Source organism: Pleurodeles waltl, chromosome 8 (genome assembly GCF_031143425.1).
Source record: "Pleurodeles waltl isolate 20211129_DDA chromosome 8, aPleWal1.hap1.20221129, whole genome shotgun sequence".
In the NCBI taxonomy this organism is placed as follows: Eukaryota; Metazoa; Chordata; class Amphibia; order Caudata; family Salamandridae; genus Pleurodeles; species Pleurodeles waltl.
In genome coordinates, this window is record NC_090447.1 from 1,540,990,110 (window position 1) to 1,541,015,254 (window position 25,145).

Genomic DNA, 25,145 nt, shown 5'->3' on the forward strand with positions numbered 1-25,145 from the left:
AAGCAGGGCCAGGTTCAACAGTAAGGACGCCGTCCAACTGAGTGCTTTGTCTGTGATTCCCATCTGATCTAGGCAGTGGATGAGTGTGTGGTGGGTGACTGTGTCGAAGGCAGCTGATAGGTCGAGCAGGATAAGGGCAGCGGATTCTCCTTTGTCAAGTATTGCTCTGACGTCATCTGAGGCAGCGATCAGAGCTGTCTCCGTGCTGTGGTTGCTTCTGAACCCCGATTGAGATGGGTCTAGTAGGTTGTTTCTCTCCAGGTGTTCCGTGAGTTGGAGGTTGTCAGCCTTTTCCAGGGCTTTGGCTAGGAAAGGGAGCAACAAGGTGGGTCTATAGTTTTGTAGTTCGTTGGGGGTCAGCCGAGGATTTCTTGAGGAGAGGTTTGACCTCGGCGTGTTTCTAGGCTTCAGGAAAGGTAGCAAAGAAAATTGGTTTAGCTATTTAAAAGTAATGCAGGTCTATGTGCTTTGCGCGTGGTTTTGTAAAGCTGTTCTGCATTGACAAAAAAGCAAAAAAAAAAAAAAAATGAATACAGCATCAACAACAAAAATGTGATGATGTGCATGCACACATGCAAATTGACACAGTCTTGCTTGTCTGTCATAATGATTCGATGGCTCATCGTGATGATGCATATGTGTGCGTGCATAATCGTGAATGCAAATGCGTAAAGCGCGGCACGGCCACTAGTACGCATGTCTGTGTGTGTGTGGGTGTGTGTTTTATTTTTAATTTACTATTTCAAGATGGTGGACGCCCATCTTTTATTGGACCATACAGAGCACATGTTAAGAAATAAGCAGCTCAGCAGCAAATGTAATTCAATGCAGCCGAGCAGAAGAATTGAAAGAAACAAGGACTTGCAAAGCCAACTGAGGCGTTAATGTGCAAATGCGTTCAGCATTACCATACTACAGGGAGGCACGCGGGAGGGAAACAGCTGAAACAGACATAGAGAGCTATAGTTGTAAGCTAATCTCTCATGAATTTTAATGCAAACACTCCAGTGGAGGTGGAAAGATACATGCAAACAGCCAATAGCATTCGGTGAGAGATGAAAAATCCATTGAGTTGAGCCAAGGCATGACTGGCAAAGTCTCATCCTAAATCAGAGAGGTTGAAGAAGGCCAATGGCTGAAGGGGGCAGACCCAGAGGCCACTCTACATATATTGTTAGCATTTGGTTTACTTGACAACTGCACTGTCAAACCCCAGACCTCAGCTGTACTAATTGTAAGCAGTGGACGTTTCCAAGTCATCCAATCACACACAGTACAGAGGTGCAATAGGGAGGTAAACATTCTAAGAAGAAGCAGGGAAATGAGATGGACAAGAAAGCCGTCCAATTAAAAAAAAGAGGCCGACCCAATGACCACTCTATGTGCATATTTTAATGCTTTGGAGACAATGGGGTCATTATGACCCCGGGGGACGGCAGTAAAATGGAGAAAAGTACTGCCAACAGGCTGGCGGAACTTTTCACCATATTGTGACATTGGCGGTCTGGCTCATGTCAATAACTGTGTAACCTAAAACAACCATAAAACACCAGGCTGAGGCTGGCTCATGTCAATAACTGTGTAACCTAAAGTAACCATAAAACACCAGGATGAGGCTAGCTCATGTCAATAACTGTGTAACCTAAAACAACCATAAAACACCAGTGCCATGACGACATTCACCCAACCTCCAGGTCCAGTGTGTTTTATCCCCTACTAACATCGTACCTGAAGGTCAGCAACACAAAGCCAACCATGCACCATCATGACTACTCAAAGACTGACAGAAGAATATCACCCTCAAGCACCGGCAAGGACACTTGACTGAGAGTATGATCACAGGCACAGAAACCTTTATACTACAAGGGCACCCCCCTGGCACACTAACTGCAAGATCCTACCTGAACCAAGTCAGCTACAGCTGTCAGGGGTAGGTTCCATCTTTCATCCACCATGTCCACTTCAACCGTTTAACCACAATCCCATCACCCTGCTTAATGAAGCTCAGAATAGCATCCATCTTACTACAATCTCACTCGCAAAGCCGTGAACAGCATGCCAGCTCCACCACAACAAATGAAAGAATAAATGCATAATACCCCTACGCTAGCCCACCTACCCAACCAGTGCACAACACATCTCACCACCACCACACACTCAGTAGCCATTTGTCCTTTATCATGCTGACTACAAGACCAAGTTCATGATGTCAACCTCCCATCAAAGTGTCCACTTGAACATCAGAATGCATGTTGTCTGTACGTCCATGGGCAATGTACCCATAGTGAGACCGCGCACATCCAATCCGTAGTCCACTACACCCACTGTAAGAGCAAGTCACTGTACCCAGAAAGAGGGATGGAGAGTACACTGCCATTCCATACTCCACCACGCCCATTGTGACACCAAGCCAATGTACCCAGAGAGGGATGGAGAGCACACTGCCATTCCATACTCCACCACTCCCACTGTGACACCAAGCCAATGTACCCAGAGAGAAATGGAGGGCACACTGCCATTCCGTACTCCACCACGCCCATTGTGAGACCAAAATAATGTACCCAGAGAGGGATGGAGAGCACACTGCCATTCCATACTCCACCACGCCCATTGTGAGACCAAGCCAATGTACCCAGAGAGAGATGGAGAGCACACTGCCATTCCGTACTCCACCAAGCCCATTGTGAGACCAAGCGAATGTACCCAGAGAGAGATGGAGAGCACACTGCCATTCCGTACTCCACCACGCCCATTGTGAGCCCAAGCCCATGTACCCAGAGAGAGATGGAGAGCACATTGCCATTCCGTACTCCACTGCGCCCATTGTGAGACCAAGCCAACGTACCCAGAAAGGGATGGAGAGCACACTGCCATTCCGTACTCCACCACGCCCATTATGAGACCAAGCCAATGTACCCAGAGAGAGATGGAGAGCACACTGCCATTCCATACTCCACCACGCCCATTGTAGGACCAAACCAATGTACCCAGAGAGTGATGGAGAGAACACTGCCATTCCATACTCCACCACGCCCATTGTGAGACCAAGCCAATGTACCCAGAGAGGGATGGAGAGCACACTGCCATTTCATAATCCACGATGCCCATTGTGAGACTAAGCCAATATTCCCAGAGAGAGCTGGAGAGCACACTGCCATTCCATACTCCACCACGCCCATTGTAAGACCAAGCCAATGTACCCAGAGAGGGATGGAGAGCACACTGCCATTCCATACTCCACCGCACCCATTGTGAGACCAAGCCACTGTACCCAGAGAGAGATGGAGAGCACACTGCCATTCCATACCCCACCACGCCCATTGTGAGACCAAGCCAATGTACCCAGAGAGAGATGGAGAGCACACTGCCATTCCATACTCCACCACGCCCATTGTGAGACCAAGCCAATGTACCCAGAGAGAGATGGAGAGCACACTGCCATTCCATACTCCACCACGCCCATTGTGAGACCAAGCCAATGAACCTAGAGAGGGATGGAGAGCACACTGCCATTCCATACTCCACCACGCCCATTGTGAGACCAAGCCAATGTACCCAGAGAGGGATGGAGAGCACACTGCCATTCCATACTCCACCACGTCCATTGTGAGACCAAGCCAATGTACCCAGAGAGAGATAGAGAGAACACTGCCAATTCCGTACTCCACCGCGCCCATTGTCAGACCCAGCCAATGTACCCAGAGATGGAGAGCACACTGCCATTCCATACTCCACCACGCCCATTGTGAGACCAAACCAATGTACCCAGAGAGAGATGGAGAGCACATTGCCATTCCATACTCCACGACGCCCATTGTGAGACCAAGCCAATGTACCCAGAGAGAGATGGAGAGCACACTGCCATTCCATACTCCACCAGGCCCATTGTGAGACCAAGCCAATGTACCCAGAGAGAGCTGAAGAGCACACAGCCATTCCATACTCCACCACGCCCATTGTGAGACAAAGCCAATGTACCCAAAGAGAGATGGAGAGCACACTGCCATCCCATACTCCACCACGCCCATTGTGAGACCAAGCCAATGAATCCAAGGAGGGATGGAGAGCACACTGCCATTCCATACTCCACCAGGCCCATTGTGAGACCACGCCAATGTACTCAGAGAGAGATGGAGAGCACACTGCAATTCCATACTCCACCACGTCCATTGTGAGACTAAGCCAATGTACCCAGAGAGTGATGGAGAGCACACTGCCATTCCAGACTCCAACATGCCCACTGGAAGATCGAGGGTGAGAGGGAGAACACCTTGCCATTCCATACTCAACCAGGCCCACTGTGAGACCAAGCCAATGTACCCAGAGAGAAATGGAGAGCACATTGCCATTCCATACTCCACCACGCCCATTGTGAGACCAAGCCAATGTAGCCAGAGAGAGATGGAGAGCACACTGCCATTCCATACTCCACCACGCCCATTGTGAGACCAAACCAATGTACCCAGAGAGAGATGAAGAGCACATTGCCATTCCATTCTCCACGACGCCCATTGTGAGACCAAGCCAATGTACCCAGAGAGAGATGGAGAGCACACTGCCATTCCATACTCCACCAGGCCCATTGTGAGACCAAGCCAATGTACCCAGAGAGAGCTGAAGAGCACACAGCCATTCCATACTCCACCACGCCCATTGTGAGACGAAGCCAATGTACCCAAAGAGAGATGGAGAGCACACTGCCATCCCATACTCCACCACGCCCATTGTGAGACCAAGCCAATGAATCCAAGGAGGGATGGAGAGCACACTGCCATTCCTTACTCCACCAGGCCCATTGTGAGACCACGCCAATGTACCCAGAGAGAGATGGAGAGCACACTGCAATTCCATACTCCACCACGCCCATTGTGAGACTAAGCCAATGTACCCAGAGAGTGATGGAGAGCACACTGCCATTCCAGACTCCAACATGCCCACTGGAAGATCGAGGGTGAGAGGGAGAACACCTTGCCATTCCATACTCAACCAGGCCCACTGTGAGACCAAGCCAATGTACCCAGAAAGAGATGGAGAGCACACTGCCATTCCATACTCCACCACGCCCATTGTGAGACCAAGCCAATGTAGCCAGAGAGTGATGGAGAACACACTGCCATTCCATACTCCAACATGCCCACTGGAAGACCGAGGATGAGAGGGTGAATACCTTGCCATTCTGTACTCAACCAGGCCCACTGTGAGATCAAGCCAATGTACCCAGAGAGAGATGGAGAGCACACTGCCATTCCATACTCCACAATGCCCATTGTGTGACCAAGCCAATGTACTCAGAGAGAGATGGAGAGCACACTGCCATTCCATACTCCACCACGCCCATTGTGAGACCAAGCCAATGAACCCAGAGAGAGATGGAGAGCACACTGCCATTCCATACTCCACCACACCCATTGTGAGATCAAGCCAATGTACCCAGAGAGAGATGGAGAGCACACTGCCATTCCATACTCCACCACGCCCATTGTGGGACCAAGCCAATGTATCCAGAGAGAGATGGAGAGCACACTGCCATTCCATACTCCACCAGGCCCATTGTGAGACAAGGCCAATGTACCCAGAGAGAGATGGGGAGCACACTGCCATTCCATACTCCAACATGCCCACTGGAAGACCGAGGGTGAGAGGGAGAACACCTTGCCATTCCATACTCAACCAGGCCCACTGTGAGACCAAGCCAATGTACCCAGAGATAGATGGAGAGCACACTGCCATTCCATACTCCACGATGCCCATTGTGAGACCAAGCCAATGTACCCAGAGAGAGATGGAGAGCACACTGCCATTCCATACTCCACCACGCCCATTGTGAGACCAAGCCAATGTACCCAGAGAGAGATAGAGAGCACACTGCCATTCCGTACTCTACCGCACCCATTGTGAGACCCAGCCAATGTACCCAGAGAGAGATGGAGAGCACACTGCCATTCCATACTCCACCACGCCCATTGTGAGACCAAACCAATGTACCCAGAGAGTGATGGAGAGCACACTGCCATTCCGTACTCCAACACGCCCATTGTCAGACCCAGCCAATGTACCCAGAAAGAGATGGAGAGCACATTGCCATTCCATACTGCACGACGCCCATTGTGAGACCAAGCCAATGTACCCAGAGAGAGATGGAGAGCACACTGCCATTCCATACTCCACGATGCCCATTGTGAGACCAAGCCAATCAATTAATCAATCAATCAATCATTAAATTTATAAAGCACGCTATGTACCCGTTAGGGTTTCGAGGCACTGGGGGGGGGTAGCTGCTATAGGTCGAAGAGCCATGTCTTGAGGAGTCTCCTGAAGGTGAGGAGATCCTGGGTCTGGCGTGGGGAGGTCGGGAGTGAGTTCCAGGTCTTGGCGGCGAGGTAGGAGAAGGATCTGCCGCCGGAGGTCTTGCGCTGGATTCGGGGAACAATGGCGAGGGATAGGTTGGCAGAGCGGAGTTGGCGGGAGGGAACGTAGAAGTTGAGTCTGTTGTTCAGGTAGGTGGGTCCGGCGTCGTGTAGTGCCTTGTGTGCGTGGGTGAGGAGTTTAAAGGTGATCCTCTTGTCCACGGGGAGCCAGTGGAGGTCCTTCAGGTGGTGGGAGATTTGGCATCGGCGGGGTATGTCAAGGATCAGGCGGGCGGATGCGTTCTGGATGCGTTGGAGTCGTTGGATGTCTTTTGTTGGGATGCCTGTGTAGAGTGCGTTGCCGTAGTCAAGTCTGCTACTGACGAGGGCTTGGGTCACCGTCTTTCTGGTTTCCGTTGGGATCCACTTGAAGATTCTGCGGAGCATGCGGAGGGTGTTGAAACAGGAGGAGGAGACTGCGTTGACCTGTTTGGACATGGTGAGAGCGGAATCGAGGATGAAGCTGAGGTTGCGTGCGTGGTTGGCTGGAGTGGGTGCGGGGCCCAGAGCGGTGGGCCACCAAGAGTCGTCCCAGGCCGAGGGGGAGCGACCGAGGATGAGGACTTCCGTCTTGTCGGAGTTTAGTTTCAGGCGGCTGTTTCTCATCCATTCGGCGATGGATTTCAGTCCCTCGTGGAGGTTGGCTTTGGCGGTGTGTGGATCTTTAGTGAGGGAGAGGACGAGCTGGGTGTCGTCGGCGAATGAGAGGATGCTGAGGCTGTGCTGACGGGCCAGGTGTGCGAGGGGTGCCATGTATACGTTGAACAGCGTTGGGCTTAGCGAGGAGCCTTGGAGGACGCCGCAGATGAGGTTGGTCGCTTCGGAGCGGAAGGGTGAGAGTCGGACTCTCTGGGTTCTACCGGAGAGAAAAGAGGAGATCCAGTTGAGGTCTTTGTCTTGAATTCCGGCTTCGTGGAGGTGAGTTAGTAGGGTTCGGTGGCAGACCGTATCGAAGGCGGCGGATAGGTCTAGGAGGATCAGGGCTGAAGTTTTGCCGTTGTCCATTTGTTGTCTGATGTCGTCTGTGGCAGCGAGGAGTGCAGTCTCTGTGCTGTGGTTGCGTCTGAAACCGGATTGGGAGGGGTCTAGGATGGAGTTGTCTTCGAGGTAGTGGGAGAGCTGTGCGTTGACGATCTTCTCGATGACCTTCGCTGGGAAGGGGAGGAGGGAGATCGGTCGGAAGTTTTTGAGGTCGTTGAGGTCAGCCTTGGGTTTCTTGAGGAGGGGTTGGATATCGGCGTGCTTCCAGCTGTCTAGGAAGGTTGCGGTGTTGAAGGAAAGGTTGATGATCTTGCGGAGTTGGGGGGCGATGGTGGCGTCGGCTTTGTTGAAGACGTGATGTGGGCAGGGTTCAGAGGGAGATCCTGAGTGGATGGAGTTCATGGTCTTTAGGGTTTCGGTGTCGTCTACGTGGGTCCAGGTGGTGAGGCGGTCGGCGTGGGAGTTGTTGGGGGTGAGGTCTGGCGGAGGTGTGGTGTTGAAGCTGTTGTGGATGGCGGCGATTTTCTGGTAAAAAAAGGTGGAGAGAGCGTCGCAGATTTTCTGGGATGGTGGGACGTCGTTGACGTTGGGGTTGGAGAGCTCCTTCACGATGCAGAAGAGTTCCTTGCTGTCGTGTGCGTTGTTGTTTAGGCGTTCTGTGAAGTGGGAGCGTTTGGCGAGTCGGATCAGTTGGTGGTGTTTGCGGTTGGCTTCCTTGTGGGTTGCTAGGCTGTCGGGTGTGCGCTCGAGGATCCATTTTTTCTTGAGTTTCTGGCAGTTGCGTTTGGAGGTGATCAGTTCGTCTGTGAACCAGGCTGCTTTTTTCTTTTCTTGGTTGACGGTGGGTCTCTTGAGTGGTGCTAGGATGTTGGCGCAGTTGAGGATCCACTGTTGGAGGTTGATGGCGGCGGAGTCCGGGTTGGTGGGATCGGGCGGTGGGTTCTTGGCGAGGGTGCTGGTTAGTTGGTCTTCGGTGACTTTTCCCCAGCGGCGGTGAGGCGCTATTGGGATGCGGTGGTGTTCGGTGTTTTTCTTGAAAGTGAAATGGACACAGTGGTGGTCGGTCCAGTGGAGTTCGGAGGTGTGGCTGAATGAGATGTGGTTGCTTGCAGTGAAGAGTGGGTCAAGGGTGTGACCGGTGATGTGGGTGGGTGTGTTGACCAGTTGTCTGAGTCCGAGGTTGGAGAGGTTGGTGGTCAGAGATGCGGTGTTGGCGTCGTTGTTGATCTCCAGGTGGAAATTGAGGTCTCCCAGGAGGATGTAGTCCGGGGAAGCGAGGGCGTGGGTGCTTGCGAGGTCGGAAATGGTGTCACTGAAGGGGGCTCTTGGTCCTGGAGGTCGGTATATGAGGGTTCCTCTGAGGGTAGTGTTGGGGTCCATGTGGATCTGGAAGTGGAGGTGTTCGGCTGTCTTGAGGGTGTCTTCCGTGTGGGTGTGGATCTTGAGGGTGGATTTGTGGGCGATGGCTATCCCTCCACCGATTCCGTTGGTGCGATCTCTTCTGGTGATCTTGTATCCGTCAGGTATGGCGATGGCGATGTCTGGGGCCGAGGAGTCGTTCCATCAGATTTCGGTCAGGAAGGCTACGTCTGGGGCGGTGGTGTCGAGCAGGTCCCAGAGCTCGATGGCGTGCTTTCGTGCAGAGCGTGTGTTGAGGAGGATGCAGTGCAGGTGGTTGGTGTTGATTGTTGCAGGCTTTGTTGTTCTGTTGCAGGTGAAGTTGCAGGTGCGGGAGGAGAAGGGTCCTTTGGTGTGCTTCGGGGTGGCCTGGAAGCAGGCTGTGGAGGAGCCAGGGTTAAGGTCGAGGAGTTCGCTGGTCGAGTAGCGGATGCTGGTGGTGCAGGGGGCGAGTGGACCAGGTGGGGGGGGGGGCGCTGGGCGTGGTCCAGGCGCGGACGGGCGCAGACAGGCTTGCTTCTGGCGCGCCTCTGGGGCGCCAGCGGCGCGCCCGCTGCGCGGACGCGCAGCACCAACCATTAAGAAGGCAGGGGGGAGGGAGGAGCAGCTGGGAGGCGGGAGGGAGCGGTGAATGGGGGCGCGAGGGGGGCGGGCCGCAGGGAGGCAGCGGCAGGGAGAGAACTGCAAGGGGGAGCGCACAAGGGGCGAAAACCAGGAAAACAAGGCACAAAAAAGTCGGGCACAATTTAAAAACAGTCACAAAATACAATAATGGCACAAAATACAATCGGGGTACAGCAATTAGAAGGGGCACAAATGGGGGCAAGAGCGCAAGGAGGCAATGCGCTGAAAAGTTGAAAAACACTTACAAATACGGCGAAAAGCGGCAGAGAGCACACGGGTCTAGCGAAGCTTAGCAGAGCCCACTAGACACGCTCTGGGGGCTCGAACACGCTAGCAGCAGCGTGGGCGGTGGTCAGGGGCACGAGACAGCAAGGTGGTGCTGCAGACGTGGGGGGCGAGCTCTAGACCTAAAACAGGTCAGAGGTCGCTCACTCGCGACACGCAGCGCCAGCCTTTAAGAAGGGAGGGGGGAGGGAGGAGCAGCTGGGAGGCGGGAGGCAGGAGGGAGCGGCGAATGGGGGCGCGAGGGGGGCAGGCCGCAGGGAGGCAGCGGCAGGGAGAGAACTGCAAGGGGGAGCGCACAAGGGGCGAAAACCAGGAAAACAAGGCACAAAAAAGTTGGGCACAATTTAAAAACAGTCACAAAATACAATAATGGCACAAAATACAATCGGGGTACAGTAATCAGAAGGGGCACAAATGGGGGCAAGAGCGCAAGGAGGCAATGCGCTGAAAAGTTGAAAAACACTTACAAATACGGCGAAAAGCGGCAGAGAGCACACGGGTCTAGCGAAGCTTAGCAGAGCCCACTAGACACGCTCTGGGGGCTCGAACACGCTAGCAGCAGCGTGGGCAGGGGTCAGGGGCACGAGACAGCAAAGTGGTGCTGCGGACGTGGGGGGCGAGCTCTAGACCTAAACAAGCCAATGTACCCAGAGAGAGCTGAAGAGCACACAGCCATTCCATACTCTACCACGCAAATTGTGAGACCAAGCCAATGTACCCAGAGAGGGATGGAGAGCACACTGCCATTCCATACTCCACCACGCCCATTGTGAGACCAAACCAATGTACCCAAACAGAGATGGAGAGCACATTGCTATTCCATACTCCACCGCGCCCATTGTGAGACCAAGCCAATGAATCCAAGGAGGGATGGAGAGCACACTGCCATTCCATACTCCACCAGGCCCATTGTGAGACCACGCCAATGTACCGAGAGAGAGATGGAGAGCACACTGCCATTCCATACTCCACCACGCCCATTGTGAGACTAAGCCAATGCACCCAGACAGTGATGGAGAGCACACTGCCATTCCAGACTCCAACATGCCCACTGGAAGATCAAGGGTGAGAGGGAGAACACCTTGCCATTCCATACTCAACCAGGCCCACTGTGAGACCAAGCCAATGTACCCAGAGAGAGATGGAGAGCACACTGCCATTCCATACTCCACCACGCCCATTGTGAGACCAAGCCAATGTAGCCAGAGAGTGATGGAGAGCACACTGCCATTCCATACTCCAACATGCCCACTGCAAGACCGAGGATGAGAGGGAGAACACCTTGCCATTCCGTACTCAACCAGGCCCACTGTGAGACCAAGCCAATGTACCCAGAGAGAGATGGAGAGCACACTGCCATTCCATACTCCACCACACCCATTGTGTGACCAAGCCAATGTACCCAGAGAGAGATGGAGAGCAAACTGCCATTCCATACTCCATGACACCCATTGTAGGACCATGCCAATGTACCCAGAGAGAGATGGGGAGCACACTGCCATTCCATACTCCACCGCGCCCATTGTGAGACCAAGCCAATGTACCCAGAGAGAGATAGAGAGCGATATGCCATTCCGTACTTCACCAGGCCCATTGTGTGACCAAGCCAATGTACCCAGAGAGGGATGGAGAGCACACTGCCATTCCATACTCCACCACGCCCATTGTGAGACCAAGCGAATGTACCCAGAGAGAGATGGAGAGCACTCTGCCATTCCGTACTCCACCACGCCCATTGTGAGCCCAAGCCAATGAACCCAGAGAGGGATGGAGGGCACACTGCCATTCCATACTCCAACACGCCCATTCTGAGACCACGCCAATGTACCCAGAGAGAGATGGAGAGCGCACTGCCATTCCATACTCCAACATGCCCACTGAGAGACTGAGGGCGAGAGGGAGAACACCTTGCCATTCCGTACTCAACCACGCCCACTGTAAGACCAAGTCCAAATACCCAAAGTAAGTTGGAGAGCGATACGCCATTGTGTACTCCACCACTCCCACTGTCGGATAAGCCAATGTACCCAAAGAGAATGGAGAGCACACTGCCATTCCATACTCCACAACACCCATTCTGAGACCAATCCAATGTACCCAGAGAGAGATGGAGAGCACACTGCCATTCCATACTCTACCACGCCCATTGTGAGACCAAGCCAATGTACCCAGAGAGAGATGGAGAGCACACTGCCATTCCATACTCCACCACGCCCATTGTGAGACCAAGCCAATGTACCCAGAGAGAGATGGAGAGCACACTGCCATTCCATACTCCACCACGCCCATTGTGAGACAAAGCGAATGTACCCAGAGAGAGATGGAGAGCACACTGCCATTCCGTACTCCACCACGCCCATTGTGAGCCCAAGCCAATGAACCTAGAGAGGGATGGAGAGCACACTGCCATTCAATACTCCACCACGCTCATTGTGAGACTAAGCCAATGTACCCAGAGAGAGATGGAGAGCACACTGCCATTCCATACTCCACCACGCCCATTGTGAGACTAAGCAAATGTACCCAGAGAGGGATGGAGAGCACACTGCCATTTCGTACTCCACCACGCCCATTGTGAGACCAAGCCAATGTACCCAGAGAGAGATGGACAGCACACTGCCATTCCGTACTCCACCACGCCCATTGTGAGACCAAGCCAATGTACCCAGAGAGAGATGGAGAGCGATATGCCATTCCGTACTTCACCACGCCCATTGTGAGACCAAGCCAACGTACCCAGAGAGGGATGGAGAGCACACTGCCATTCCGTACTCCACCAAGCCCATTGTGAGACCAAGCGAATGTACCCCGAGAGAGATGAAGCGCACACTGCCATTCCGTACTCCACCACGCCCATTGTGAGCCCAAGCCCATGTACCCAGAGAGAGATGGAGAGCACATTGCCATTCCGTACTCCACCGCGCCCATTGTCAGACCAAGCCAATGAACCTAGAAAGGGATGGAGAGCACACTGCCATTCCATACTCCACCACGCCCATTGTGAGACCAAGCCAATGTACCCAGAGAGAGATGGAGAGCGATATGCCATTCCGTACTTCACCACGCCCATTGTGAGACCAAGCCAATGTACCCAGAGTGGGATGGAGAGCACACTGCCATTCTGTACTCCACCAAGCCCATTGTGAGACCAAGCGAATGTACCCAGAGAGAGATGGATAGCACACTGCCATTCCGTACTCCACCACGCCCATTGTGAGCCCAAGCCCATGTACCCAGAGAGAGATGGAGAGCACATTGCCATTCCGTACTCCACTGCGCCCATTCTGAGACCAAGCCAATGAACTTAGAGAGGGATGGAGAGCACACTGCCATTCCATACTCCACCACGCCCATTGTGAGACCAAGCCAATGTACCCAGAGAGGAATGGAGAGCACACTGCCATTCCATACTCCACCACGCCAATTGTGAGACCAAGCCAATGTACCCAGAGGGAGATGGAGAGCACAGTGCCATTCCGTACTCCACCAAGCCCATTGTGAGCCCAAGCCCATGTACTCAGAGAGAGATGGAGAGCACCTTTCCATTCCGTACTCCACCGCGCCCATTGTGAGACCAAGCCAATGAGCCTAGAGAGGGATGGAGAGCACACTGCCATTCCATACTCCACCACGCCCATTGTGAGGCCAAGCCAATGTACCCAGAGAGAGATGGAGAGCACACTGCCATTCCATACTCCACCACGCCCATTGTGAGACCAAGCCAATGTACCCAGAGGGAGATGGAGAGCACACTGCCATTCCATACTCCACCACGCCCATTGTGAGACCAAGCCAATGTACCCAGAGGGAGATGGAGAGAACACTGCCATTCCATACTCCACCACGCCCATTGTGAGACCAAGCCAATGTACCCAGAGGGAGATGGAGAGCACACTGCCATTCCATACTCCACCACGCCCATTGTGAGACCAAGCCAATGTACCCAGAGGGAGATGGAGAGCACACTGCCATTCCATACTCGACCACGCCCTTTGTGAGACCATGCCAATGTACCCAGAGAGAGATGGAGAGCACACTGTCATTACATACTCCACCACGCCCATTGTAGGACAACGACAATGTACCCAGAGAGAGATGGGGAGCACACTGCCATTACATACTCCATTACGCCAATTGTGAGACCAAGCCAATGTACCCAAAGAGAGATGGAGAGCACACTGCCATTTACTTCACCACCCCCCTTGTGAGACCAAGCCAATGTAGCCAGAGAGTGATGGAGAGCAAACTGCCATTCCATACTCCATGACACCCATTGTAGGACCACGCCAATGTACCCAGAGAGAGATGGGGAGCACACTGCCATTCCATACTTCACCATGCCCATTGTGAGACCAAGCCAATGTACTCAAAAAGAGATGGAGAGCACACTGCCATTCCATACTCCACCACACCCATTGTAAGACCAAGCCAATGTACCCAGAGAGAGATGGAGAGGACACTGCCATTCCGTACTCCACCACACCCATTGTGAGACCAAGCCAATGAACCCAAAGAGAGATGGAGAGCACACTGCCATTCTGTACTCCACCATGCCCATTGTAGGACCACGCCAATGTACCCAGAGAGAGATGGGGAGCACACTGCCATTACATACTCCACCACGCCAATTGTGAGACCAAGCCAATGTACCCAAAGAGAGATGGAGAGCACACTGCCATTTCATACTTCACCACCCCCCTTGTGAGACCAAGCCAATGTAGCCAGAGAGTGATGGAGAGCAAACTGCCATTCCATACTCCATGACACCCATTGTAGGACCACGCCAATGTACCCAGAGAGAGATGGGGAGCACACTGCCATTCCATACTCCACCACGCCCATTGTGAGACCAAGCCAATGTACCCAAAGAGAGATGGAGAGCACACTGCCATTCCATACTCCACCACGCCCATTGTAAGACCAAGCGAATGTACCCCGAGAGAGATGAAGCGCACACTGCCATTCCATACTCCACCACGCCCTTTGTGAGACCATGCCAATGTACCCAGAGAGAGATGGAGAGCACACTGTCATTCCATACTCCACCACGCCCATTGTAGGACCACGCCAATGTACCCAGAGAGAGATGGGGAGCACACTGCCATTACATACTCCATTACGCCAATTGTGAGACCAAGCCATTGTACCCAAAGAGAGATGGAGAGCACACTGCCATTTCATACTTCACCACCCCCCTTGTGAGACCAAGCCAATGTAGCCAGAGAGTGATGGAGAGCAAACTGCCATTCCATACTCCATGACACCCATTGTAGGACCACGCCAATGTACCCAGAGAGAGATGGGGAGCACACTGCCATTCCATACTCCACCGCGCCCATTGTGAGACCAAGCCAATGTACCCAGAAAGGGATGGAGAGCACACTGCCATTCTGTACTCCACCACGCCCATTGTGAGACCAAGCCAATGTACTCAGAGGGAGATGGAGAGCACACTGCCATTCCGTACTCCACCACGCCCATTGTGAGACCAAGCCAATGTACCTAGAGAGAGATGGAGAGCACACTGCCATTCCGTACTCCACCACGCCCATTGTTAGACCAAGCCAATGTACCCAGAGTGAGATGGAGAGCACACTGCCATTCCGTACTCAACCAGGCCCACTGTAAGACCAAGTCCAAATACCCAAAGTAAGACGGAGAGCGATATGCCATTCTGTACCCCACCACGCCAATTGTAGGACCAAGCCAATGTACCCAGAGAGAGCTGAAGAGCACACTGCCTTTCAATACTCCACCACGCCCATTGTGAGACAAAGCCAATGTACATAAAGAGAGATGGAGATCACACTGCCATTCCATACTCCACCAGGCCCATTGTAGTACCAAGACAATGTACCCAGAAAGTGATGGAGAGCACACTGCCATTCCATACTCCACCATGCCCATTGTAGTACCAAGACAATGTACCCAGAAAGGGATGGAGAGCACACTGCCATTCCATACTCCACCACGCCCATTGGAAGACCAAGCCAATGTACCCAGAGAGGGATGGAGAGCACAATGCCATTCCATACTCCACCACACCCATTGTGAGACCAAGCCAATGTACCCAGAGAGAGATGGAGAGCACTCTGCCACTTCTCACTGCACCAAACCTACTGCAAGAGCAAAAGCACATTACAACGCCAAGCACTACCTCACTCGAGGAACATGTAAATGTCTTTTTAGTGCAGACGTTGAACCCAAACACTTTTTTACTTTCCTGTACTAAAGATGGATGATGCCTGCACTCTTAAGGCCTGAGCCATAACCTACTTGTCATAGTCTGTGCAGCATTACTACAGTAGAGGTACAAAACTCATTTCACAAACCTACTGGTGGAAGCCTACACCTCTCCTACTTTTTCTGAGGGACATCACTGCTCATGTAAGCTTACTACTTAGCAGTAAATGTGGGAAAGACAAGGGGGATAGTGGGGACTTGGGGAGTCTCTACTGCTACATGGGAGGGGTTTAGGGAGGCATAAGGAGTGGATTTGTGAGGGTTATGAAGTTTAGGGAGGGGCATACCCATATAAACACCCCCCAAAAAACACTGAGACTATTGCTTTTCACAAACTACACTTCAAAAGTTACTAATGGCCTAAACATGACAAAACAGCAGTAACCAAGCCTTGGAGTAAGTCTTGCGCCACATAGGGTACGTCAAAGATACTACATCACATAGAAGGTATGGGAGACAAGGACGTAGGGCCAAATTTACACAAACTGGCACAGCACGACTCCAAAATTAGCAGGGATGTGCCATATTTACAGCAACATGGTTCACCCATGCGTTTTCCCCTGCATCAGCGCTAAATTATGCAGCTTGCACCAACGCAGGCATCCTTGCACCTTCCTGCACATAAACAATCTACAATGGCATTTTGCTCTTTCTATGTGTGCTGCAGTATGCAGGACACACAGAAAAAGGAAAAAAACAAGGAGGAATAAAAGTATTCCTCATCGTTGTGCCATGATAACGCCACCCCTGGGGTGGATTTAGATTTTGGCGCAGTCTCAAGTTTACGATTTCTTGTAAATCTGGGGCAGCATCAAAAGCAATGGGTGGTGAGGTGGAGCGCCCATGGCAACACTCATTACACGCCCCTCTGACGTAGAAAACTGCATCCGGGGCCATATTTACAAGGAGGCGTAAAGCCATAAAAAGTGGCATTACACCTTCTTGTAAATATGGAGCAGTGGTTAGTGCCACTAGAGCATCGGAAAAGGTGATGCTACAGTGGCGCTAGGGACTTGTAAATCTGACCCGTAATCTAGCATGCCATACAAATAATGTTAACATAAGGACATTATTTCAACTTGTAGATTATTATTTTTTAATTAGTTAATATTAAACAAATGATTTTGTAACTTTTATTAACAATTAAAATGCAATTTACATTAATTAATATAACTTTTAATGGCATTTTTCTTAAAATTAATTAAAATAAAATTGTTAGGTAGGAGGTTTTATTTTATTTTGTTTAAAAATTAATATTTAAAGTAAATTAATATACTTCCATTTTTTTATTATTTAGAAAGTATTTGTTTAGAAGAAGGATTGTGCTCTAATATTTCTTATTAGTTCTAGGCTGAAAATAATTATTTTATTTGTTACATGTACATTTTACAATAAAATAAATACAACATATTTTTAAGTCAATCAACTTTAATGATTTTCTGTAATCGTTCCCATGGGGCGCTCACCACCACAGGGCAGAGTTCTGGTGGAGATCTCCTCCTGGGTGTGAAAAGATACAAATAGTAACTTTACACTAGGTTTTTAGGGGCGGTGAGATGTAAGTCTACACTTTGTATTAAATTTACACTGGTGAATAGTGAAAAGTAGTAAAATTACTCCAAAGTGTAAGAGTAAATCTACACGTGTAGACTTACTCGTGTATAAATTTACCTCTGTGAATATGACTCAGAGTCACACTGATACTTAACTCCACTGTGCCACTGGCAAACTGAAAGGTGAGCCTACTTCTGGAGTTCAGTGTGACATAACTTCCTTCTTCCCATCAGTGCCCCAGTGTGCCTACCTCAGGGCTGCCGCATGACATCACTTCCTTCTTCTTATCCATGCCGCTGGTAAACTGAAAGGGAGATGCCCCCAGTGTGCCTAGATCAGGGCTTCAGTATGACATCACTTCCTTCTCCCCATCCCACTGATACTGAGGGCAATGTGATGCACCGTTCAGCCCCACAACCCCCACTGTGTGAACATATACAGTGCACTCCCCCCTCCACACACACACCACAAGGTTCCCTCTCTTTGGGCCACCTCAGTGTCAACAACACAAAGAGGAGAATTTCTTCTGTGTTTCTGCTTTCCAGGGACAAATGATTGACATAAGCCTCCATCACCCTGGTGTTTTATGGCTGTTTTAGTTTTACACAGTTAGTGACATCGGCCAGCCTCAGCCTGGTGTTTTATGGTTGTTTTAGTCTTACGCAGTCATTGACATGAGACACTCTCAGCCTGGTTTTTTATGGCTGTTTCAGTTTTACACAGTCATTGACACGAGCGAGCCTCAGCCTGGTGTTTTATGGTTGTTTTAGTCTTACACAGATATTGACATGAGACACTCTTAGCCTGGTGTTTTATGGTTGTTTTAGTTTTACACAGTTATTGAAATGAACCAGCCTCAGCCTGGTGTGTTATGGTTGTTTTAGTTTTACACAGTTATGGATCCAAGAAACTCTCAGCCTGGTGTTTTATGGTTGGTTTATTTTCACACAGTCATTGACTTGAGTCAGCCTCAGTCTGGTGTTTTATGGTTGTTTTAGTTTCACACATTTATTGACATGAGCCAGCTTCACCCTGATGTTTTTAGATGTTTTATTTTCACACAGTTATTGACAGGAGCTATCCTCAGCCTGGTGTTCTATGTGTTGTTATAGTTTTATACAGCCATTGACATCAGCCAGCCTCAGCCTGGTGTTTAAGGGTTGCTTTAGTCTTACAGAGTCATTGACATGAGCTACCCGCAGCCTGGTGTTTTTTGTTGTTTTAGGTTACACAGTTATTGACATGAGCCAGCCTCAGCCTGGTGTTTTATGGTTGTTTTCGGTTGCACAGTCATTGACAGGACGAGCCTCAGTCTGGTATTTTATGGTTGTTTTAGGATACACAATCATTGACATGAGCTAGCCTCAGCCTGGTGTTTTATGGTTGTTTTAGTTTTACACAGTCATTGACATGAGACACTCTCAGCCTGGTGTTTCATGGTTGTTTTAGGTTACACAGTCATTGACAGGAGCGAGCCTCAGCCTGGTGTTTTATGGTTGTTTTAGGTTACACAATCATTGACATGAGCTAGCCTCAGCCTGGTGTTTTATGGTTGTTTTAGGTTACACAATCATTGACATGAGCTAGCCTCAGCCTGGTGTTTTATGGTTGTTTTAGGTTACACAGTCATTGACAGGAGCGAGCTTCACCCTTGTGTTTTATGGTTGTTTTAGTTTTAAACAGTCATTGAGACGAGCTAGCCTCAGCCTGGTGTTTTATGGTTGTTTTAGGTTGCACAGTCATTGACAAGAGCGAGCCTCAGCCTGGTGTTTTATGGCTGTGTTAGTTTTAAACAGTCATTGAGACGAGCTAGCCTCAGCCTGGTGTTTTATGGTTGTTTTAGGTTACACAGTTATTGACAGGAGCGAGCCTCAGCCTGGTGTTTTATGGTTGTTTTAGGTTACACAGTCATTGACAGGAGCAAGCTTCACCCTGGTGTTTTATGGTTGTTTTAGTTTTAAACAGTCATTGAGACGAGCTAGCCTCAGCCTGGTGTGTTATGGTTGTTTTAGGTTACATAGTCATTGACAAGAGCTAGCCTCAGCCTGGTGTTTTATGGTTGTTTTAGGTTACACAGTCATTGACAAGAGCGAGCCTCAGCCTGGTGTTTTATGGCAGTGTTAGTTTTAAACAGTCATTGAGACGAGCTAGCCTCAGCCTGGTGTTTTATGGTTGTTTTAGGTTACTCAGTCATTGACAGGAGCGAGCCTCAGCCTGGTGTTTTATGGTTGTTTTAGGTTACACAGTCATTGACATGAGCTAGTCTCAGCCTGGTGTTCAGTCACTCAGTGAACATGGTGGAAGTGAGGCAGGATGCTATTTGTTGACCCTGGGTAAACTTTGACACAGTACTTTTGGGGCCCGATTCACAAAGGTAAAGTTAGACCTGAAGTCTAAGTTGAGACCTAAAGTCTAACTTTACACCTGAAGTCTAACTTTTCACCAGAAGTCTAAGTTTAGCCCTAAACTCTAAGTTTAGACTTCAATTCTAAGTTTAGACATAAAGGGGGTCATTCCAAGCTTGGCGGGCGGCTCCTGCCGCCCGCCAAGCGGGAACCGCCAGAAAACCGTACCGCGGTCAAAAGACCGCGGCGGTCATTCTTGGTTTCCCACTGGGCTGGCGGGCGACCGCCAAAAGGCCGCCCGCAAGCCCAGTGGGAAACACCCTTCTACGAGGAAGCCGGCTCCGAATGGAGCCGGCGGAGTGGAAGGTGTGCGACGGGTGCATTAGCACCCGTCGCGAATTTCAGTGTCTGCTAAGCAGACACTGAAATTCAAAGTGGGGCCCTCTTACGGGGGCCCCTGCAGTGCCCATGCCATTGGCATGGGCACTGCAGGGGCCCCCAGGGGCCCCACGACACCCCTCACCGCCATCCTGTTCCTGGCGGTCGAAACCGCCAGGAACAGGATGGCGGTGAGGGGGTCGGAATCCCCCATGGCGGCGCAGCAAGCTGCGCCGCCATGGGGGATTCCTCAGGGCAGCGGAAAACCGGCGGGACACCGCCGGTTTTCCGTTTCTGACCGCGGCCATACCGCCGCGGTCAGAATGCCCTTAGGAGCACCGCCAGCCTGTTGGCGGTGCTCCCGCCGACCCCGGCCCTGGCGGTCAAGGACCGCCGGGGTCGGAATCACCCCCAAAGTCTAACTTTATACATGAAGTCGAAGTTTAGCCCTAAACTCTTAGTTTAGACCTGAAGTCTATGTTTAGACTTCAGGTCTAATGTTAGACTTCACATCTAAACTTAGGGCCCGATTCACAAAAGGTAAAGTTAGACCAAAAGTCTGATTTTAGACCTGAAGTCTAAGTTTAGACCTAAAGTCTAACTTTACACCTCTAACTTTTCACTAGAAGTCTAACCTTTAACCAGAAGTTTAAGTTTAGACCTAAACTCTAAGTTTAGACCTTAAGTCTATATTTCTCTATGTTAGACCAACATTCTAACTTAGACCAAAAATCAAACTTTAATACTTTTCACAACTCGTTAAGGTACGTTACTATTAGTAGGTTTACTACTAGTAGACCTATTTGTAGTAAAGATGCTAGTAGTAAAGTTACTATAGTAAAATTAGCAGTAGTAAAATTACTAGTAGTAACTTACATTTGTGCATACCAAAAATTTGTAAAATTAGGCTTTTGCTCTAAGTTAGACTTTTGGTCTAACTTTACCTTTGTGAACCGGCTCCGGGACCTATCCATACAGTGTATTAACCTTGAGGCATGTGCGGTTGAAGTGATGCACTAAGGGTGTTGCAGCGGGCTTGATCCAAGTGAGGCTTATACAGCGTATGGTGGAAATGGGGTGGCAGTGTGCATGGGTCTTGCAGTGGGCATGGTGCCCGCCACACTCACAAGCCCCCTAGTGTCCTCTCTCCATGGCACAACTCAGCTAGGACCAATGCACCTTGGGTCACATCTCTCTAGCACTCATCCCAAACCACTAACAACACCCAGTCCACAAACACCTCCAAGTGGTGGGTCAGCCCAAGACAATGGTGAATCCAACTGCTTGCCTCACAGAGAAACATACAACACAACACCAGGAGCTGATCACTAACCAGGCTGCAACTGCAAAACTTCAAATGAAAAATAACATGGAGTCCGGCCCTCACTGTAACTGACACTGCTCCCCCAAATTCTATTCAGGCCCACACCCCTAAAGTTTAAGGGTTACCTCTTTCAGCACCTCTAAGAACTGCCTGCTGCTCTTCCACTGTACCCCTTACAGAACCCAACTTAACTCAAGAACCCTATACCTACTCATGCCTGCTCACTCCAGCATCCTGAAGGCACCGTCACCCACTTTCACACACCCTGTACTCATGCGTACTCACTCCAGCATCCCGAAGGCACCGTCACCCACTCTTACACACCCTGTACTCATGCGTACTCACCCCATCATCCTGAAGACACACTCACCCACTTTCACACACCCTGTACTCATGCATCTCACTCCAGCATCCCGAAGGCACCGTCACCCACTTTTACACACCCTGTACTCATGCGTACTCACTCCAGCATCCCGAAGACACCCTCACCCACTTTCACATGCCCTGTACTCATGCGTACTCACTTCAGCTTCCCGAAGGCACCGTCACCCACTTTCACACACCCTGTACTCATGCGTACTCACTCCAGCATCCTGAAAGCACGCTCATCCACTTTTACACACCCTGTACTCATGCCTACTCACTCCAGCATCCTGAAGACACACTCACCCACTTTCACACACCCTGTACTCATGTCTACTCACTCCAGCATCCTGAAGGCACCGTCACCCACTTTCACACACCCTGTACTCATGCGTACTCACTCCAGCATCCCCAAGGCACACTCACCCACTTTCCCACACCCTGCACTCATGTGCATGAGTGCTTCATCACTCCCTCAACCTGCATCTTCATAATATCCTATCAGATGCCTTAGGTCACTCATACACACAGGCAGGCACACACTCTCAGTCGTGTGCACTCATTCATACACAGGTTTTCAAACATAAAAGTGGACTCAACTACAAATACATGCCCCAAGTCACACACGCTAGTAAGGGTACTCACCCATCCACATGCATGTGTACACACATCACGCACACACACTCATCAAACACACACAGGAGTTTGCAAACTTTCTCATTCACACTCTAACTCAATTATGTGTACTCTTATGTATGCAATAACTCACCTACCTACTCACACAAACTCACTCCCAGACTTGTGCACACACTCGCACGTTTTTACTTGAGACACACACATTTGCTCACCTATACACCCACTCTCACACACTGGAGACTCTGACACATCTGTTGAACTATATACCCACTCTTACATGCTAGGACAGTCACTCACACATTTGTGCACCTGCAGAGCCACTCTCACATGCAGGAGACACTCACACGTTTGTGCACCTGCAGAGTCACTCTCACATGCAGGAGACACTCACACACTTGTTGAACAATATACGCACTCATACATGCTATGACAGTCACACACATTTGTGCACCTGCAGAGCCACTCTCACATGCAGGAGACACTCCCACATTTGCTGATCTATACAACCAATCTCACATGCAGTGACACTAGCGCACACATTTGCTCCTCTGTGCACCCACACTCAGATGTTGTGACACATTCACCCACCCACTGTCACAGTGCACATATTTTGCTCTACACTTTGTGCCTGGTGACGGTGCATTAACTGCCTGCTTTCTCCTCTTTCTGCCAGGTATGTCTATCACAGTTCAAAGTGGATGGTGGCTGGCAACGCTGACTCTCCTGTGCCCCCACGGGTATATATTCACCCCGACTCGCTGGCTTCTGGAGACACCTGGATGAGGCAGGTGGTCAGCTTCGACAAACTTAAGCTGACCAACAACGAGCTGGACGACCAAGGCCATGTGAGTCAGTGCTGTGTGTCTGCATGTATAGGAGGGATGGGAAGCAAAGCCACAGCGCGGGTGGAGGTGGCAGATCTAAGCCAGAGCGAGGAGGATTGAGGCTTATCTAAGCCACTTTGAGGCAAGACAAAGCTCATCAATGCAAGAGCGAGCCTGACAATAGGCTTATCAGAGCCACTGTGAAGCAGGAGGGTGGACCAGCCAGTGTGAGACAGCAGTGAGGTCCAACAAAGTCAGAGCGAGGGTGGCCATCAGAGGATCTAAACCAGAGTAAGGGTGAATTGAAGCACATCGAAGCCAGAATCTAGATAAGTAATCAACATGTCTTTGAGTCTTTCGTTTAACGTTTTTCAGACCACAAAGTGCAGCCATAGAACAAAAGACAAGCCATTCCCACATTCCAGATGAGAAGCATACAGGCCCAGCTCCAGCTCAGAGAGCTTTAACAAGTTATGGTAAGCTCTCCTAGGGCATGGATTCAACGGCCCAAGGGACTTACTGTGTTTTTGAATGTTGCTGTGGAGGCTGCTGCACTCCCAATAGCCCACTAGAGCATTGACAAAATGCTTGGTGGTGGCCCTGCCTCTTTCAGGGGCACCACCATAATCCAAAAATATGAGAAAAAACATAACAGGGCATTTTGAGATGCTGCAGGTCTGGAGCAGTGAATAATAAATGAGCATCTCCTGATGCTCATTTCACATTTTTTTTTATTTTTTTGGATGTCCTGGGCACACCTGGGGGACCAGCACCTTCTCTCAGGATGGTGGCCACTGGGAGAGCCCTGAGGTCCCTGTGACCCCTGCCAGCTCCACAGCCCTGTTGGAGGGAGACAGCGATTATTTTATATATGGTATCTCAGTGCCTATTTGGGGTACTTACAAGTAAACTCTTGGGGGCTGTGAAGGGAGCCCAAGGGCACCCACTTCCCCAGCTGGCTCTCCAGGCACAACCGTGACAAAATCTGGGCATTTTTTTTGTTTTACATTTTTTAAAAGGGGGACCCTGGTGCACTTAGCGGAGCAAAACATTTGAGGAGCAATCGGGGGTCGTAGGTTCCCCTGGAACCTACGACCCCTGGTGGCTCCCCAGGTCACTAACTTTGCTCCTTTTCCTTTTGTCTGTGTATATATATTTATACACACACAGAAAAATGAAGCAGGGAATTACACAGGGTACCCTGCTTCCTTTTTTGTATATGTACATTTTAGATAGGTAGACAGACACAAAATCTATTATTCATTCAGCAACGTACTCACAATAGCAAATCAACATGAAAAAATCAATTCATTTACATTTTTTGCCAACATGAGATCCATTCATTTATATTATTTGCAAATATATATATAAAAATCATTGATAAATCGAGCCAGTAGTCCAGTCAAACAACAATCATTTGCTGTTACACCGAATACTCCTTTGAACTTGCAAGTAGAAGCCACTGCTGTGTTGTATACTTTCCATGATTCGATCACTGAGGGGGCAGATAACGGAAATTCAGAAGAAATTATGTATATTAGAAAAATTCTGATGAAAGGCTTAGGATTAGAGACAATATGGGAAGCAAAAAGTCTAAAGGACATATCTCAATGCTTGCCTCCAATGCCAGGTGATGTCCTGGACACTGCCTAGGGTGGCTCAGGAGCAGAGCTGTAGGCAATGAGGGCCATCCAAAGATGGTTTCATGAGGATGTATCTTGGCCACAAGGGGAAGCTCGAACATTCCAGTATGATAAAACCCTCGGATAAATGAGGGAATATT

General features: G+C 50.2%; 1 protein-coding gene across 1 annotated transcript in view; it reads left to right on the top strand.

Moving 5' to 3' along the window:
* The window catches only part of TBX15 (T-box transcription factor 15), a 221,249-nt gene that overhangs the window by 156,380 nt on the left and 39,724 nt on the right, over positions 1-25,145 (top strand). Inside the window, exon 4 of the mRNA XM_069203003.1 lies at positions 23,212-23,383. Coding sequence (XP_069059104.1) covers positions 23,212-23,383 — 172 coding nt within the window. The remainder of the gene's footprint in view (positions 1-23,211; positions 23,384-25,145) is intronic.